Consider the following 18,469-nt stretch of genomic DNA (forward strand, 5'->3'; position numbering starts at 1 on the left):
TTTCCCTGCCCCTGTGTCATGGCAATGCCCTGGGCCAGTTCTTCTGTGAAATCCCACACATCCTCAAGTTCTCCTGCTCCAAATCCTACCTCACGGAAGTTGGACTTCTTCCTGTAAGGGTTTGTTCAGTCTGGCTCTTTTGTGTTCATTGTTTTCTCCTATGTGCAGATCTTCAGGGCCATGCTGAGGATCCCCTCTGAGCAGGGATGGCACAAAGCCTTTTCCACCTGCCTCCCTCACCTGGCCGTGGTCTCCCTGTTTATCAGCACTGCAGCATTTGCTCATCTGAAACCCTCCTCCATCTCCTCCCCATCCCTGGATCTGGCCCTGTCAGTTCTGTACTTGGTGGTGACTCCAGCCCTGAACCCCCTCATCTACAGCCTGAGGAACCAGGAGCTCAAGGATGCCCTGGGGAAAATGATGACTGGATGATTTCTGAAGCAACAATTTCCCATTTTCTTCTGCATAGCTTTTGGAATGGAACTCATGAAAGGCCCAACAGGCCTTCCCAGGTCTTTGGTAATGTTCAGTGAGTTTTTCTCTCATAAAAATATCCTCAATGAAACTTTTAATCCCCCCATCAAATTCACTGTTCACCTCTTGATCTTGACCCAGAAGCTCTGTAAACCAGGGTTTGTGCTGTCACTGCATTTGAAGAAAATAAACTACCTTGCAGTGCCTGTTTTATCTGGGATCCCAGCTCAGAGACCTGCATGAAGTTAGAGGGGAGAAGGGGAAAAGAGTCCCAGCAGAGCAGCACTGCCAGGGAGCAGCAGGGGTTGGTCCTTTCAGAGCTGCCCTGCCCAACTCCAGCCTCTCCTTTCCAGCCCTGCTGTGGCTGTAAGGCCGGAGTGCTCTGGCAGCTTGGTCACTGTCCTGCTGCGTGTCCCTGCTGTGGCCACAGGCAGGGACAGGCCATGGGCACTGCTGGGACACAGCTGGGCTCCAGCACAGCAGCTCCATCAGCCAAGGGCATCTCCTGAGGGCAGGGCAGGGAGGCTTTGCTCTCCTCCAGAGCTGCTGTCATCAGTGTGCCCCAGGAATGCCCTGGCACAGCAAAGCCCAGTGCCTGGGGCAGAGGGGAGTGTGCAGGGGGGGCTCACAGCAGTGTCCTGGCACAGCCAGAGCTCCTGGCATGGACCTGAGGGAGCAGCAGAGCAGGGCCTGGGCTGTGTCTTTGTTCTGGGGACAGCCTGGGAAGGTGCCCCAGGGCAATTGTCCCACACCAGCCCCTGCAACCACCATTGCCAGCACTGGCCTCTCCCCACCTGCAGGAGGTTGTTGGTCCCTGCACGGAGGGACACCAAGTGACCAGGCCAGCTGGCCATGTTTGCTCTGTCCTGAGGAGATCTCAGCAGTGCATGGTGTGTGTGGGGGGAGATGAACCCCAGTGAGCACAAACACCATCAGCAGCACCTGGGGGTGGCACAATTCCAGTGGCACAAACAGTGCCTTGAGGCCACTTCACTCTGAGAGTAAAGTCCTCTGGGAAACCACCGGAATTCTTTGCTGGGTTTTGGTGAGGATTGCATGGAGAGAAATAACCCAAGTAGGGAAACTCCAGGAAAAATGCTCAGGGCAGCCATGAACTGCACAGAGAGACACTGAATAGAGTGAGGGTCTTTGGCGAGAAATCAGAGCTGCCTCCCTTCTGAACCACCCCGAGGAGCTGGACAGGGCTGTGCTGTGTTCTGGGCACTGACCTGGAACTGAGGGATGTGGAAAAGGCCTTTGTTGTCAGGGCTGTTGAGAAGGCTGGGCAGTGTCACTGTGGGACCTCTCTCAGACCCCTTGGAAAGGCCAGAGCCAGCCCAGAGGGTCCTGGGCACTTGGGAAGGGCAGACATGGAACCAGTCTGCAAACAGGGCAGGGAGGGGGACTGGGAGAGTCACAGCCTGGTCAGGCTCAGCACGGAAGGGGATGTGGCAAATCCTCCTGCAGCCATTCCAGGCACTGGCAGGACAGGGCAGGGACTGCAGAACCCACAGTGGGAGGGAAAAGAAGGGGATGTTGTGTGCCCAGACTTCAGCTAGGCCAGGGACAGGGTCTGCTGTGATCTCCTCAGAGCCAGACTGGAGAGAGCTGGGCTAAAGGAGTGGAACGTGGGGTGGGTGGGAATTTGGCTGAACAATGAGGTGTAGCAGTATGATGTCACAGTTTGTCTCAGGTATCCCTGTCCTTTCCCAGGTGTCAATCACTTCCCCCTCTCCCTGCCCTGACCCCTGCTGGGTGCTGTCTGTCAATCCTGGCATTCCAGAGGGGCATCAAGTGATTGGCTGAATTAAAAAGATGCCCTGCAACCCTGGGGGTCCATTGTCCCACCCAGGTGTCCCTTGCACCTGAGACCTGCCCACCCTGTACCTGGTTGGTGGGTTCCTTACCCCTCCCATCCCTCTCTCCCGGGGGTTTAAAGACCCGGCAACCATGCGGTTCAGGATTCTGTCAGTGGTTGTTATGGGATTCAGAAGACTGCCATCTGAAGAAACTCTGGATCTAAACTCTGGCAGAATCCACTCCTTTCTTCACCACGCCTTAAAGCATCTCTACAGAAGGTAAACCAGGGCTTGTGCATGTCTGAAATTGTCCCCAGTGCCAGCTGCAGCATCCAGCTTAGCCAGAGGGGTCTCTGAGGTGAAACCACCCCAGTGCCGCCTTTCAGCCAAGCAGCGAAGGCTAGACAAGCCCGGGCAAGCCCCATCCGGACATATATTGGAATTTATTTCAATGAGTGTCAAATGTCATCCGTGGTACAGAGTCCTCTGGGCAGCCACGCCCTGGTGACATCCCACAGTCACCAGCCCTTGACCACCACTGTGGAATATTTATATTGTCTCTACAATGGCATGAAATGCACTTTCAATTCCTTTGTGGATGCTGCAAGATTGCAGGGAGTCTGTGACCAAACTCACCTAGTTAATGGCGACTGCAAAATGTAATTGGGCAAAATGACTAAATTGGAAAAGTTTATCTTGCCATGAGGTGCCAACCAAGCCTTAAGAAAGGGCAGAAAAAAACTTATGCATAGAATAAAGGCATTCAATACAGAAAAAACACAAACCAAATCAACAAAACCTCCAAACACAACAACAACAAAAAAAAAAAAGGCACAGCAAGACCCAATAACAGAAGAAAAATGAATCAGCAGGAAATCTCCTACCAGTAGAAAATGTTTGACCACGTTGTGGCAGGAGAAGATTCTGTATGTGTAGGTGCTGTTTTGAAAGAAAAATGTCTCAAAAAAGTAATTAATGCCCCCTTGCCCCCTTCTCCTCTCAGGTGACTGCTGATCATGGTGTGACATGGAATGGAACATCCCTTGGGTCAGTCCAGCCCAGCTGTCCCATCCCTGTTCCCCAGGAACACCTGCCCACCCCAGGCCCATGGGTTGGGGGGTTGCAGACGCCTCATGCAGGGCGAGCACTGAGACAAGGACAGGAGAACAGAACAACATTTACTCTTGCCAAGGACAGCAGAACAGAACAGCACAGCCTTGGAGAAACTGATTAAGGATGTACCTCTGGCAAACAGAAGTGACACAAAGTTCAAGCAGGATGCCAGCTCAGCTCTGCAAGGCTGACAAAACAGAAGTTATGCTGAACAATAATACTGCCCTTACTCAAAAGGGAGTTGAAGAGCAGCCACCTAAAAAGGACACTGGGTGTTGAAGACAGACCCCAAAGAACCATGTAAGGATTTGTGATAAGGGGTGCAACTATGTCAAAGAAACTCAAAGGAAGTGGGGATAACTAATGGATACATAATCAGTGTGTGTGATAGAAACTCTGTTCATTTAATGCTCAGTGCACCCGAATGGAGGAAGGATGGCCCAAGAGACCACCATGCTGTAATAAAGAATACCTGCTTTCAAATACTCAAAACTCTGTTTAGCAGTTTCTATCCTGTGGGTTTCAGTATCAGTGGTGTCCTTGACTCCATTATGCCCCACAGTTTCACAATGGCCCCTTGGTTCCATGAGGCCCTGCTGTATAACTATGGACCCTTGGTTCCATTGGGTTCTGTACTGTCAAAATGGCCTCCTTGGCTCTGCAGTGCCACAATGCTCTCCTTGGTTCCACGAGGCCTTGGAGTGTCACAGCAGCCCCTTGGTTCCATGAACTGCCAGAGTGTCACCCTGGTCTCTTGGATCTGCAGTGTCACAATGGACAATTGGTCACAAGCAGCCCTGCTGTGTCACCATGAATATTTGGTTCCATGGGACCCCACAGTGTCACAACAGCCCCTTGGTTCCACGAGGTTCCACAGCATCACCATGGTCTCCTTGGATCCGCAGTATCTCCATGGACCATTGGTTCCATCTGTCCCTGCTGTGTCACAGTGGTTCCTTGGTTCCATGAAGCCCCACTGTATAGCAATGGAATCTTGGTCCCGTGAGGTTTTGTACTGTCACAATGGTCTCCTTGGTTCTGGACTGTAACAACGGACTGTAGCCATGATATTTTCTGAAAAATCCTTTCCTTAGGATTTTTCCTCTTGAGAAGCTAAGAGGCCTCGGGAAAAAAATTTAAAAAATTATTGTCTGCTTCTGTGGAATGCAACAGGGGGATCTGTGATTGGTGTCATGTGGTTGTTTCTAATTAATGGCCAATCCCAGTCCAGCTGTCCAGACAGTCTCAGTCAGAGACAAGCCTTTGTTATTCATTCCTTTTCTATTCTTAGCTAGCCTTTTGATAAAATCCTTTCTTCTCTTCTTTTAGTATAGTTTTTAACATATTATCTATCATATAATAATAAATCAAGCCTTCTAAAACATGGAGTCATCTTTCTCGTCTCTTCCCTCATCCTCAGACCCCTGCGAACACCGTCTCAAATGGACCCTTGGTTCCACGAGGTTCCATGATGTCACAGTGGTCCCTTGGTTCCATAGAGTGAAAGTGGCTGCTTGGTTCCATAAGGTTAATGTTGACTAGATGATGGGTTTATCTCCAACCATCTTGTTCTGTTTATGCTGAATAATAAGTTTGGCACCTTTAAGACTTGTTCCAGAGAGTGCAGGGGGGAGAGAAGAAGTGTGCAGTTTGTTTTCAAACACTGCACTCACTCCTCCACATTCCTGCTCCTGGACTGTGTTGTCTGCAGATGGACAGACAGCGGGACAGAGCTCTCCTTTGCTTTTAGTTAGTTTAGCTAGCTGAGGCAAAGAAGTTCCCTGGACTGTGGGGTTTTTTTCCATTTTTCCCTTTTCTTTGGACCCCTTTTAACCTGCTCTGGACTGAACACCCAGAGGAGCACTGGCAGCTCACACCTGTGGCCACCGGGCCGGGCCAGGGCCGCGACATTTCCAGCGCCAGAGGGGCTGATAAGAGATTGAGTGAGCTGAGCTGCAACCTGGGGAGGGGATTTTGTCATGTCTTTTAGAGCAGCAAGGGGTTTTACTGTTTAATATTGTTTAGGTTTTATTGTAAAATAAACAGGTTTTTTCCACTTTTCTCCAAGGAGGTATTTTCTCCTGGACCGGTTGGGGAGAGGGGCAACTGGATCTGCTTTCCTAGAGGAGCCCATTTTCCCAAATTTGCCCTGAACCAGGACAGTTCCTCAGTGTCCCAGTGGTTTCCTTGGTTCCATGAGGCTCTGCAGTGTCACAATGCCCCATAGTTTCCAGGAGCTTCTGTCCTATCAGCCATGTCCTTTGTTCCAATGAGACCACACAGTGTCACAACAGCCCCTTGGTTCCATGAAGTTCCAGAGTGTAACATGGTTGCCTTGATTCCAAAAGGTTCCCCAGTGTCACAATGGCCCTTTGGTTCCATGAGGTTCCACAGCATCTCCATGGTCTCCTTGGATCCGCAGTATCTCTACGGACCATTGGGTCCATGTGGCCCTGCTGTGTCACAGTGGTTCCTTGGTTCCATGAAGCCCCATTTACAGTGGGGCCCTGAGAAAATGTTAAAATAGACTCTGAAATGTTAAGCTTTGCGTTGCACCTGCGTAAGTAGTATGATAAATGATATAATTGTTAGATGTGATGATTGTTTATTAATAAATATAATTATTGTAGAATCATAGGAAGAGTCATGAGAAAGTATGTTGGAAAATCTAACGGAGGCTATGCTTGGCTGAAATCTATGTGTACAATAGAACAATATGAGTTTAATAATTAACATGAAAGTTATATAACGGTAGAATATAAAAGCATGTTCATCCCGAACTTATGTCGGAGTCAGATTTGGGTTTGTACCCCTGACACCCAGAGCTCTTCAATAAAAGCACCTGCATATAATCATTTCTTGTGATTATGTGTTCTGAATGCTACCACCACTGTCTAACAATGGAATCTTGGTCCCGTGAGGTTCTGTACTGTCACAATGGTCTCCTTGGTTCTGGACTGTGACAATGGGCCCTTGGTTCCACGAGGTTCCATGATGTCACAATGGGCCCTTGGTTCCACGAGGTTCCATGATGTCACAATGGTCTCCTTGGTTCCACGAGGTTCCATGATGTCACAATGGTCTCCTTGGTTCCATGAGGTTCCATGATGTCACAATGGTCTCCTTGGTTCCACAAGGCCTTGCTGTGTCACAATGGACCCGTGGCTCCATGAGCTTCCATGGTGTCACCATGGTCTCCCATGATCCACATTGTCACAATGGACAATTGGCTCCATGGGCCCTGCTGTGTCACATTAAACCCTCAGTGCCATGAGGTTCTGTGGTGTCACAATGCTCTGCCTGGTTCCACGAGGCCCTGGAGTGTCACAATGGCTGCTTGGTTCCATGAGCTTCCACAGCATCAACAATGGCCTCCTTGTTTCGGCAGTGCCATAATGGACCCTGGTTGTGGTCTGTGGGGAAGGAGAGATGACACAAAATCGGGGTTTCATGCAACAGAGACACTTTATTTGTGTACCCAGCTCTTTCTATAAGATATTTAAAAGACTCTGCGTTCGACTCTGGTTGGCCACAACCAGCCCAGTGACCAACAGCTGCCTGCTTGTGTTCGTATCTGGGACTGGGTCTCTGTAATGCCCTTATGCCCACTGCCCCAATGCCCTTCCTCTTCTTATGAGGCATATGCTGTGATAATTCTACCTTTTTCTGTTTTAAAATATAAAACCTTTGATTAAACTCAATCTTTCTAGCTATTGGTGTGTTCTCTCCATTATTACTATCATGTTTAGGAGCTAGTAAAGTACAATATTACCAGGTGCATGCTGCAGGTTAATTACTTGAAACTTACAACTTATAACTTGACTATTACAAACAAATTAACTTAAAACTATCAGAGGTAACATTAAAGCACATAGGGGTAGTATTTAATGCTTTTAAAATGTCTGATTTTTGAGGTCTAAGTGAAATCACAGGTGAGTCGTTATTCCAGAGGTTTCTAGCTGGTGCAGAGGGGGTTGTTACTCATTTAACACCGACATTTGTGGGAATATGTGCATTCCCCCTCTCTGTTTGTTGAAGGCATGCTTTACCTGTGTTAGTATGTTTGGTTGTGGTTACAGACTTGGTATATTTAGAAACTTACAATTAATTTCAGCAGGAGTTGGTATGAATGTTTTAGCTATGCACAAATTTGAAAGGTAGTAGTTATTTTTAGGTTGAAAATTACTTTACAAACATTGGAAACAGAAGTGGTAAGAAATAAGCACTTGGAAAACTCTGTAACTGAAACTTGTTAATTTAAAGCTGTGGAGTTCATGGAAACTTTTAGGTAATTCTATTTTAAGGACAGTAAGTTTAACAGAAGAGTTTATGCATTTTTAGTGTTATGCTTTAAGATGTGTCTCATCTTAGGGTTAGGGTTTTATGTGAATTGAAGGGGGTTTGCAGCTGATGGAGCTGGGGCTGTGGCAGGAGTGGCGGGAGCGGCACACATTGGGGCCGCCCTCGCGGCACCACAGCCCCACACGCCTCCTCCCCCTGCCTTCGTTGCTGCTTCCAGCCCGTACGGGCTTTTCCTGTGCTCTGATCTCTGGCCCCGGGGTAAGGGAAGGGCACTCGGGACACCCCCTCACCCGCGGTGAGTGCTCACTTTGGGTGCAGTCAGGGTTGGTTCAGAGCGTTGTGTTGGGCTCTGGAGTTTTGGGTCATTGCTGGGGGTGTCAGCACCAGGGAACCGTGGGCTGGGACAGCTCTAGGGCTCAGGGGGTTCTCACTGAAGTCACTGGTTGCTTGGTCTCCCAAATTCCACCTTCCTGGCAGCAGAGATAACTCAGGACAGGACAGATGTCTGGCCTGGGTAATCTCACCAGTTCCTGTAAGGGGGAAGATGCCCTGAGCTCTTGCCTCAGCTGATGAACCGAACAGAGGAGCTCCTCTGTGCCACAGTGGAAGTCCTGCTACAGGAACCCCATGGAGCCAGGGGTCTGCTGTGACAATGTGATGGCTCATGGCACCAAGGGACCATGGTGACACCAATGAACCCCATGGAACCAGGGGTCAGCTGTGACAATGTGATGGCTCATGGAACCATGCGACCATGGTGACACCAGTGAACGTCATGGAACCAAGGGGTCCTTTGTGACACTTTGGAACTACAGAGACCATTGTTGAGTACAGAACCTCATGGAACCAAAAGTTTCATGTGTTTCCAAGTGACAGATCAAGGCCTCAAGGAACCAAAAAGAGCACTGTGGGGGCCCACAGTGGACCCAAATATCCATTGTGACCGTATGGAACCTCATGGAACCAAGGGGTCCTTTGTGGCACTGCAGGGGCTCAGGGAACCAACAAGTCCAAAGGTCTAAAACATTCCTTGTAGGGCTCTGCCTTGGGGAAGGGGAACCTCCTTGGTGGCACCTTGGGCTGGTACACACTTGAGTGTGTCTGTTTTCAGTGGGGAAACTCAGGAGTTTTGGATTATTTAAAAAAAAAAAGAAAGAAAGAAAACAAGAAAACCCTCTTTCCCTGAGTGCAGGCAGCTCTCAGAGCAAAGAAGGTCCTGGGTGAGTGAGCACAGACAGGATGGTGTTGGGGAATGTGGAGCAAGGTTGTCTGTTGGAACCCAAGGCACAGGGAATATTTCTCTGCCTGTCCTGAGAAGTCCTGATCCCCAGGAGAACACTGCTTTTAACCTTCGTCCATGGAGAAAGCTTCCAAGACTTTGAGATGAATTGGAATCTATGAGTGTGTGAAATAGATAGTAGTTTAGTTTATCACAGGGTGAAAATCTTAGAGTTTTGTCTTATTAGTATGGAGGTAGATAGGAGAGAAGATGGAGGATTTTAGGCATTGTCTGATCTCCTTTTTGTTCTTCATCTACTCCATTTTCTGCAGTGTTGGGAGCACTGCGTGATTGTTTCGAAAGAGCCACAATGCAGGTGTTGCATGAATAGGCAAATATTTAGTTATTGGTAGAAAGATAGAAACAGTTAATTGGACAAAATAGTTTTAAAAGACCTTGAATCTGTGTGTCTTGTGACTTTTGGTGCCTTTCTCTTTCTACACTAAGTCTGGTGTGCAGACAGAGTGCTGAACTGCTGATAAGAGAAAAAATAAACAACAACCTGAAGACCAAAAATGTGGCATTCACATTATCTGAAAAATTTCCTTCACCCAGGATTTTTTTCCTGGGAAGCTGAGAAGCCTCAGAGAAAAGGAAAACAATTCTTACCTCATGTGCTTCTCCTGTTTTGCTCATGTGGAATGTGTTTGGAAATTGTTTACCCACAGGTGATTGTTTCATTGGATTCTGGTGTGAGTTGTTTTGACTCTTTGGCCAATAAGGGCCAAGCTGTGCCAGGACTCTGGAAACAGTCACGAGTTTTCATTATAAGCTTTTTAGCATTGAGTAAGTATCCTTTCTATATTCTATAGTATAGTATAGTATAGTATAGTATAGTATCATATCGTATCGTATCGTATCGTTTAATGTAATATAGTATTATAAAATAATAATTTAGCCTTCTGAGAACATGGAGTAAGATGCATCATTCCTGCCTTCTCCAGGTCTCCCTGCAAATACAATACAAAAAACCAAACCAAAGTCCCGTTTGTCTTTCAGTCCTGGCACAGAACTTTTTAGGGATCTCCCCATCAGGGGATCCATGGGGGGTTTTCCACAGTTGTCCACACTGGGTCAGAGCTCAAGGCACAGCTTCTCTGAGCAGGCCATACTTCCAGAGGAGAGACCCTGGATCAATATCAATCACAGAATGCTGCAATCACCTCTGCTCGAAAGAGAGCAGCAATAAAATACACCCTTTAAAATAGGAATTAGAAGCCTTTTAGTATCTTAACATATGATCTGCATGAGGGGATTGAGTTCACCATCAGCAAATTTGCAGATGACACCAAGCTGGGCATGAGTGGGTATCTGCTGGAAGGTAGGAGGGCTCTGCAGAGGGACCTGGACAGGCTGGATCCAGGGAACAAATCCAACAAGGTGAGGTTAAACAAGACCAAGTGCTGGGTCCTGCACTTTGGTCACAGCAACCCCTGCAGGGCTGCAGGCTGGGGACAGAGTGGCTGGACAGTGGCCAGGCAGAAAGGGACCTGGGGGCACTGATGGACAGCAGGGTGGACATGAGCTAGCAGTGTGCCCAGGTGGACAAGAAGGCCAATGGCTCCTGGCCAGGATCAGGAATGGTGTGGCCAGCAGGAGCCGAGCTGCTGTGCTGCCCCTAACCTGCCCCTAGCTCTGCACACAGACAGTGCTGCTGCAGCTCCAGAGAAGGCAACAAAAGGGGAATTGCCAGGAAAGACTTTGCTGGGAGATGCTGTAGGTCACTTAAAACCATTGAGGGCACAGCTCCTCGTGGGCAGTCTGGGGCAACAGCGAAGGTGGAGAAAAACAAAATTAAAAAGGGCACAAGCAAACACATTTCTTTTGGACAATATTAAAAAACTAAGACAAAGGACATAAAAGAACAAATCAAATACATAACCCAAGTGTTATCAAAGACAAAATGTATTACAAGTGACTTGCAGAAACTGGCCAGCAGTTTAGTGTTTCTGAAACCATCCAGTCATCAGTGCCCACACTGCAGCCTTGAGCTCCTGGTTCCTCAGGCTGTAGATGAGGGGGTTCAGGGCTGGAGGCACCACCGAGTACAGAACTGACAGGGCCAGATCCAGGGATGGGGAGGAGATGGAGGGGGGCTTCAGGTAGGCAAACATGGCAGTGCAGACAAAGAGGGAGACCACAGCCATGTGAGGGAGGCAGGTGGAAAAGGCTTTGTGCCGTCCCTGCTCAGAGGGGATCCTCAGCACAGCCCTGAAGATCTGCACATAGGAGAAAACCATGAACACAAAACAGCCAGAAAGTACACAGACACCAACAGCAAGAAGCCCAAGTTCCCTGAGGTAGGATTTGGAGCAGGAGAGCTTGAGGATCTGTGGGATTTCACAGAAGAACTGGCCCAGGGCATTGCCATGGCACAGGGGCAGGGAAAATGTATTGGCTGTGTGCAGCAGAGCATAGAGAAAGCCACTGGCCCAGTCAGCTGCTGCCATGTGGGCACAAGCTCTGCTGCCCAGGAGGGTCCTGTAGTGCAGGGGTTTGCAGATGGACACATAGCGGTCGTAGCACATGACGGTCAGGAGGAAATACTCAGCTGAATTGAAAAAGGAAAAGAAAAACACCTGTGCAGTACACCCTGAGTAGGAGATGGTCCTGGTGTCCCAGAGGGAATTGTGCATGGCTTTGGGGACAGTGGTGCAGATGGAGCCCAGGTCGCTGAGGGCCAGGTTGAGCAGGAAGAAGAACATGGGCGTGTGCAGGTGGTGGCCGCAGGCTACGGCGCTGATGATGAGGCCGTTGCCCAGGAGGGCAGCCAGGGAGATGCCCAGCAAGAGGCAGAAGTGCAGGAGCTGCAGCTGCCGCGTGTCTGCCAGTGCCAGCAGGAGGAAGTGGCTGATGGAGCTGCTGTTGGACATTCCTTAAGTCTGTGCATGGTGGACTGTTGAAAGAAGACATTGACAAAGTGCAACCAATTTCTTTGAATCAATCCTATGTATTTTATTTGGAATCTCAGCAAAATCACTTCTCTTCCTGTGAGTGAAATTTTGCTAGACTATTTTTGATTTTGAGTTTATGCTGCTGAGGTCCTCCCTCATCTTTACCAATTCTCACAGCCTGAACACTGGGGAGACCCAAGGGAAAACAGGGCTCCCTGTGCCCCAATGCAGTCGATGCTAGTCCCAACACAGGAGCCGTTTGCATATTACAGTTCCTCTGTTTCATGGTTCCAGCACTTAAAAATTTCTTGAAAAATAATGTAGACTTTCTGAACTCTATGGTTTAAAAATTATTTTCTCCAAACCCTTTTCTCTTTCCCTGTGCAGCTGGACAGAAAGGAAAACAAAGGGTTGGTCTGGTTCCCTGCTGGCTGGAGTTGTGCCTACTGGGCACTCTCTATCCAAGCCCTGTCCCTGCCAGTGCTGCCAGAGCCCAGCCCAGCCCTGGGGGCTCAGCTCTGCCCTGTAGACCCCTCCCAGCACAGGGCACTGCCCAGGGGCATCTCCCTGGCAGCAGGGCCTTAAGGGCAGGGCAGACAAACAGAGATGCTGCAAGTCAAGGTGCTGCTGCTGCTGTCTGTAGGGAGAGGAGGCTGAGGAGGCACTTTCTGAGGGAGATCTGAGTCACATCTGCTGATGCCCAGGGTGCAGGACTCAATGACACAGACAAAGCTGACAGCCCCTTTCCCTTCCCTTTAGGAGAAAGCTGAGAGCAGCCCTGGCCATGCAGCACCATCTCCACAGCAGGAGGAATCTGCCCTGATGGGGGTCGCTCCTTCCACCTCCAACTTCTCCCCTGCACTGTCCATGGGGAGGTGCCAGGCAGGCTGAGAGCTGCCCCTGTGAGGTGGCACATGCCCTGGGCTGGCCAAGAGCCCTGAGGGCTGCAGGACCTGCTTTGCAGGACAGCCCTGGGCAGCCCTGGCTGCAGCCCCAGCTTCACCCCCTGCAGCCGTCCCTGGCAGCAGGAGCCATCCTGCCCTGTCCCTCTGACGGTGCCCAGGGCAGCCCTGCTCTGCAGCACATCCTCCCCCAAAGCAGAAAGGGCAGCAGAGCCATCCTTACAGTCACATCAGTCCTGTCCTGGGTCAGCTTCAGGAGATCCCTCCAGGAGCACCGGGGATCTATCCCTGCACCCACAGACTCACCACATAGTGGGCTGTGACAATCTTTCCCCTATTGAAGTCTCAGCTCAATGTCTTCCCAATTCTGATTGCCTTCAGCCTGTCTCTGCCTGGGTCCTGTCCCCTCAGTGCCTGCAGGCAGAGCCCTCAGCCCTGCTGGGCTGGGAGAGGAGCTGGTCCTGGAAGAGCTGTTCCTTTAAAGCTCAGCAGCACAGACACAGCACAAGGACTTTAATGAACCTCTCAGGGATTTGGTGTTGTTTACATCAGACTCAATCCCTGAGAGAGAGTTCAGAAAACTTCTGAAGAGCTCAAAATTAAATTTAAACTCTGAAGTTTCTTCAAATTTTAATGGGTCCCACGAAGGGACACGACTGAGAAAGTGTCCCCAGGTTCCAGTTAAAGCAGAACACTGGAGGCAGTGATGACAGCTGGGCACAAACAAGGCCAAGGTGTCTCTGGTGCTGAGCAAAGCTGGATGTGTCTCAGGAATGCAAAGGGCTAAGGCCTGAGCCCCAGCCCCTGGCCAGGCAGATCCTGTCCCTCCCTCCTTGCTCAGGGCTCTACCCAGGATGGGCACTGGCATGTGGGGATGGGCAAGGCCAAGGGCAGGAGCATGGGGCGGCCCCTGCCAGGCTGCTGAGCAGGGACAAGGAGGCCATGAGGCCCCAGGCCTGCAAGGGTCACTTGTCTCCTGCTCCTGGCTCAGGCCCAGGCCCAGCAGCCATGGCCCAAGTGCTGCCCAAGTTGGCTCTGTCAGGGCCTGGCAGCTGCTGCCCATGGCTGTGCCCTGTGCAGCCCAGGCTGTGCTACGGTGTCCCTGCCCTGCGCCTCTGTCCCTGCAGGCTGTGCTCATCCCCCGGCTGCCCCAGCTGGCTGGCCCCTTCCTTTGCTGACAGCTCTGCCTCCTGCCTGCCTCTGCCTGCCCACACAAAGCCTTGGGCTGACCCAGACTCCTTCTGGGAAATGTATTGCACCACAGCCCTGCCTGTGGGTGGGAAATTCCTTTCTCTTTTTTCCCAGTCTAGGCCTCCTCAGCTGCCCTTTGGCATTAATTTTTTTATTTTTCAGGCTGTTCTCTACTATGTCAGAAGGATCCACCATCTCTGACACCACCCTTCAGTCCCTCCCAGGGCTCTCCTCTTCTGTCCTCAGTCTCCACCCCACTGAGCACAGAGCTGCTCTGTCCCTGTACAGTGCTCATGTGCTTGAGGCCATGGGCAAGAAGGATGGTTGTTCTCTAAAGGAAGGAAACCACAGAGCCCCACGGTTTGAAGGCAGATCAGAGGCAGTCACCAGAGGCGAAGGCCAGCCAGACCTGTCTGTCCTTGCAACTTTTGTCTGAAAGCAACTCTTGGATATTTGGGGAGTTTTGGAGGTGGAATTCCATTTCAGCCATATGTAGCAGTGTATTTCTCTAGCCATGCGTGCCTGGACCAGAATGACAGCTCTTCTCCACAGGAAGGAAAGGGCAGAGCCCCAGTGTTTCAAAGGCAGATTAGAGGCAACCCCAAGGAGACCAAGGCTAGCCAGACCTGTTTGTCTTGGCAGATTTTTTCTGGAACCAATCCTTGGATAGCTTGAGTTTGGGAGGCCAAATCCCAGTTTTGTCCATGGGCACCTGGACAAGAAGGACATTTTTTTTCCATATGAAGGAAAGTAAAGAGCCCCAGTGTTTCACAGGCAGATGAGAGCTGGCCCTCAGGAAGCCAAGGGAGCCTAGACAGTCCTGGCCAGTTTTATCTGGGAGCTATCCTGGGATATTGGCAATTTTGGAGGCAGATTCCCAATTTTGGCTATGGATGCCTGCACATGAAAGATGTTTCTTTCCACGGAAAGAAAAGCACAGCCCCCCAGTGTTTTGAAGGCAGATGAGAGGTTGCCCCCCCAGATGCCCAGGCCATTGAGAGCTGTCTGTTCTGGCAGGTTTCATATAGGAACAATCCTTTGATATAATCAAATATGGAGGTAGAATCCCAATTTCAGCCATGAACCCCTGGAGGAGGAGGAGAGTTCTTACCCAGAGGAAGCAAAAAATGGAGCTCCACGGCTTCAGGGGCAGATGGAAAGCAACCCTCAACATGCCAAGGTCAGCCGGAGGAGTCAGGCCAAGCCAGCAAGACCTGTTCCATGTTCTTGGATCCTTGGGGCCCTGCAGCACAACAGAACTTTGTTTCCAGAAGGCCCAGTGATATCACTGTAGTCTCCTTGGCTCTGCATTGTGCAGTGGCACAATGGCTCCTTGCTTCCATGAGGCCTTGCATGTCAAAATGGTTTCCTTGGTTCCAGGTGACAGTGCAGAGTGCCACAATGGCCCCTTGGTTCTGTTGGGCTCCCCAAGATCACAATGGACCCTTGGTTCCACCAGGCATGGCTGTGTCACAGTGGCCCCTTGGTTCCATGGGGACCCATAGTGTCACAGTGGCCCCTTGGTGCCATGGGGACTCAGAGTGCCAGAAGGGTCTCATTGCTTCCATGAGGCCCTGCAGTGTCACAAAGAGCTCCTTGGTATCACAAGGCCCTGCAGAGCCCCTTGATTCAACAAGGCCTCAAAGTGCCAGAATGGTCTCCAGGATTCCATGATCCCCAGTGTCACAAGGACACCTTGACTCCATGAAGGCCTGAAATAGGGAATGGCCCCTTGATTCCATTGGGATCCTCACTGTCACACGAGTTCTTAGTTCCACCGCACCCTGTAGTGTCACAATGGTCTCCTTGGTTCCACAGAGTCAGAATGCCCCTTGGTCTCAAGGAGCCCCACTAAGATCCCCTTGATTCCATGAGGCCCTGCTGAGGTACAATGACCCCTTGGTTAAATGGCCCCTTGGTTCCACTGGGTCCTGAAGTGTCATAATGGTCTCCATGATTCCATGAGACCCCACCAGGTACTGTACTGCAAACAACAGTCTCCTTGGTTCCACAGTGTCATAACTGACCCTTGGTTCCCTGAGCTGCCTGGCCTCCCACAGCCTCAGAGACCCTTCTCCCCCTCAAGGTCCCCAACAGCCCTTCATGGCCCCTCATAGAAGCTCATGGCCCCTGACAGCGCCTCACAGCCCTTCATGACCGCTCACAGCCCCTGTCAGCCCCAGGCCTGAGGCTCCTCCCAAAAAAGAAGGGGTCGGGCCCTGCTTGTTCTCCTTTTATTTCATCCCTTCACAGCCACGGGTAAAGAAAAGCTGAAATGGAGCCTTTCCCCAGCATTTCCCTCAGGGTTAATTGCGGGCTGAAGCTCTGTGCTGGTGCTGGCCCGAGCGCCACCATCCCTGCAGCCGCCAGGCCTTTGCTGTCCCCCCCCGCTGTGTCCGTTCCCTGTCCCCGAGTCCCGCCCGGCTCTGGCAGCAGCAGCAGCCGCAGCGCAGGGGGCGCCGGCCCGGCCCAGCCGGGGCTCCCGGCCAGGAGCAGCAGCAGCGCCGGCCCCTTCCCGCCTGCTCCTGCCTCGGCTCCCAAGGGCTTTTTCCAGCTCAGTTCTGGAGGAGAGCAGCAATCACCCACACACAGCCCTGACTGTGCAGGGCCCGCCTGTGCTGCCCTGACCCAGCCTGCAGAGAAAGAAAGGATCGGGTCCAGCGCTGTTTTCAGCACTGCTTTACTCACCCTGAGGTGACAGCAGGAGGCTGCTGCTGCCTTTGCCTTGGCAATTGGGGATCATGGCTCCTCTTACCCCTCTTCTGCTTTCCACTTGAAATTTATCTGTAAAACTGCAGTTGCCTTTTTCGATCAGTGCTACCCAGAGTGCTTTTGAGACGGTGAATGTGGGAATCCTTAAAATCAGAGGGGTTTTGGGAAAGCTGCAAAAGGCAGGCCTCAGAGACAGCAGAATTGTGATTAGAGCTAAGCCGTAACCATGAGATAGGGCAGCAGAAAAGATAATTAAGAAGTAGAAAAGTAAGGACAAATAGAACAATGGTTTGTGTAATAACACTTGGCTAGAAAAACTCCCTAAGCTGCAGAAAAGTATATCTAGCCTGATATTAGGAAGTACTGAGCTTAATAAATGAGCTCTGAGCATTATGGGTTAAGGCTTACAAGCAGGTATTGTATTTGAAATAAGCAGGAATTTTTTTAACCGAAGGTATGTGTGCTTATAATGGTTGGATAGAACTATTGTCAATATGCTTTTGCTTTGTGTGATTGGTAAAATAACTTCTAAAGTAAGTTGTAACATTGAGTTCTTCGTCTGCTACTGAAGACACAAACTGCTGGCATCTTCCCATTGTCATAACCATGTAATGAGACTGATGCTGGAAAATAAACTGCTCGAGACACATTCCTCAGCAGTCGCGTTCTGTTTGTGATTTTGTACATAGACCCCCAGCCAGCAATAGGTGAACTCAGGCTTTTGGTCACAGGCATCATGATTAGCAAATCCTGAAATCCCCTAAAGTCCCTGAGCACTAAGTCAAGGAGAATTAAAGCCACACAGGCCACATTTGCAGTGCTCAAACACAGCCCTGCTGCTGCTGCTGAAATAGAAGCAACTGAGAGAGGCCATCACAGAAATTGCCTCTTAAGTGTCAAATCAAATGAAAAAATCCACCAGGAGTAAGAGAAACCAGAACTTCTTGACTCGCTTCATTATTTCTTCTGAGCAGCAGCAGCAGCAAGTGGAGATGCCCAGAGGTATTTCCAGCTGCTGCTGATCCCAGCTGGAGCCCAGCCTGCTGCCCAGTCCCAGCGGGAAGCTGAGCCCAGCGCAGGGAGCTCCCGCAGTGTCGGGAGCTCAGCGCACGCGGGGCCAGGCCCAGAGCCCCGGGCACGGCCGCCCATTGCGGGGCAGCGGCGCAGACGGAATGTCCTGCGGCCCAAACCTCCTGCTCCTGCCACACAGCGCCAGCGCTCTCCCCCTCCTCCTCCTCTTCTCCCAGCACGGCACAAATTCCAGCTCGGAGGAGGCTTCCCCAGAGAGGGCTCAGGCTCCTGCTTCAGCCTCAGGGTCCCTGCAGAGGAACAGGGCATCTTTCAGGCACTTCCACAAGCTCAGGGTTCCCATTTCATGGGCAATCTGGGATGCATATGGCCTTGTTGGAAAAGACAAAAGCAGAGGGAATGGATCAGAAATTATTAGGAAAAAATGACCCTTCTTAGAGACAAAGTCTCCAAGACATTCCCTGCATTTCTCCTTTTCAGATTCTTTCAGTCATTTCCTGAGAGGTCCAGCATGTTCTGGTGCCTTTCATGAACTGACTGTACTCTTGATTCATATCAATGCTTGAGATGTAGAAGCATCTGAACTGAACACTGAAACAAACTCCCTCGGTCAGCCCATTTTCATCTTCTAGATCACTTTCAAGATGTCCATGGGGATGATGGAATGATTATCCCACAGCTCTCCACTTCTGGCTGCAGGCTCTGGAGATTCTTTCTCTGCATTCAGTCAGGCTTGCATTCCCTAACAATTCCTTGTAGCCCATCATGTTTTCT

The 18,469-nt window shown here is 50.5% G+C and overlaps 2 protein-coding genes across 9 annotated transcripts in view; one reads left to right on the top strand and one right to left on the bottom strand.

Annotated features, from left to right (window-relative positions):
• The window catches only part of LOC115484767 (Fc receptor-like protein 5), a 101,439-nt gene that overhangs the window by 6,835 nt on the left and 76,135 nt on the right, over positions 1 to 18,469 (top strand). Inside the window, exon 9 of one of the 8 annotated variants that reach the window (XM_050983679.1) lies at positions 169 to 342. The exons of the other annotated variants lie outside the window; for them this stretch is intronic. Within the exon in view, the coding sequence (XP_050839636.1) occupies positions 169 to 200 (32 nt within the window). The 3' untranslated portion in view covers positions 201 to 342. Of the gene's footprint in view, positions 1 to 168; positions 343 to 18,469 lie in introns of those variants that run through there. 8 annotated transcript variants of the gene reach the window in all.
• Positions 10,899 to 11,855, bottom strand: LOC115484765 (olfactory receptor 14I1). Its single transcript, XM_050983698.1, has one exon. The coding sequence runs from the start codon at positions 11,838 to 11,840 to the stop codon at positions 10,908 to 10,910; it is 933 nt and encodes a 310-aa protein (XP_050839655.1). The 5' UTR covers positions 11,841 to 11,855; the 3' UTR covers positions 10,899 to 10,907.

Source organism: Serinus canaria, chromosome 25 (genome assembly GCF_022539315.1).
Source record: "Serinus canaria isolate serCan28SL12 chromosome 25, serCan2020, whole genome shotgun sequence".
Taxonomy (NCBI): domain Eukaryota; kingdom Metazoa; phylum Chordata; class Aves; order Passeriformes; family Fringillidae; genus Serinus; species Serinus canaria.

Coding starts and splice junctions, on each gene's coding strand:
- LOC115484765 (XM_050983698.1), bottom strand. CDS start 11,840: ATGTCCAACAGCAGCTCCATCAGCCACTTCCTCCTGCTGGCACTGGCA.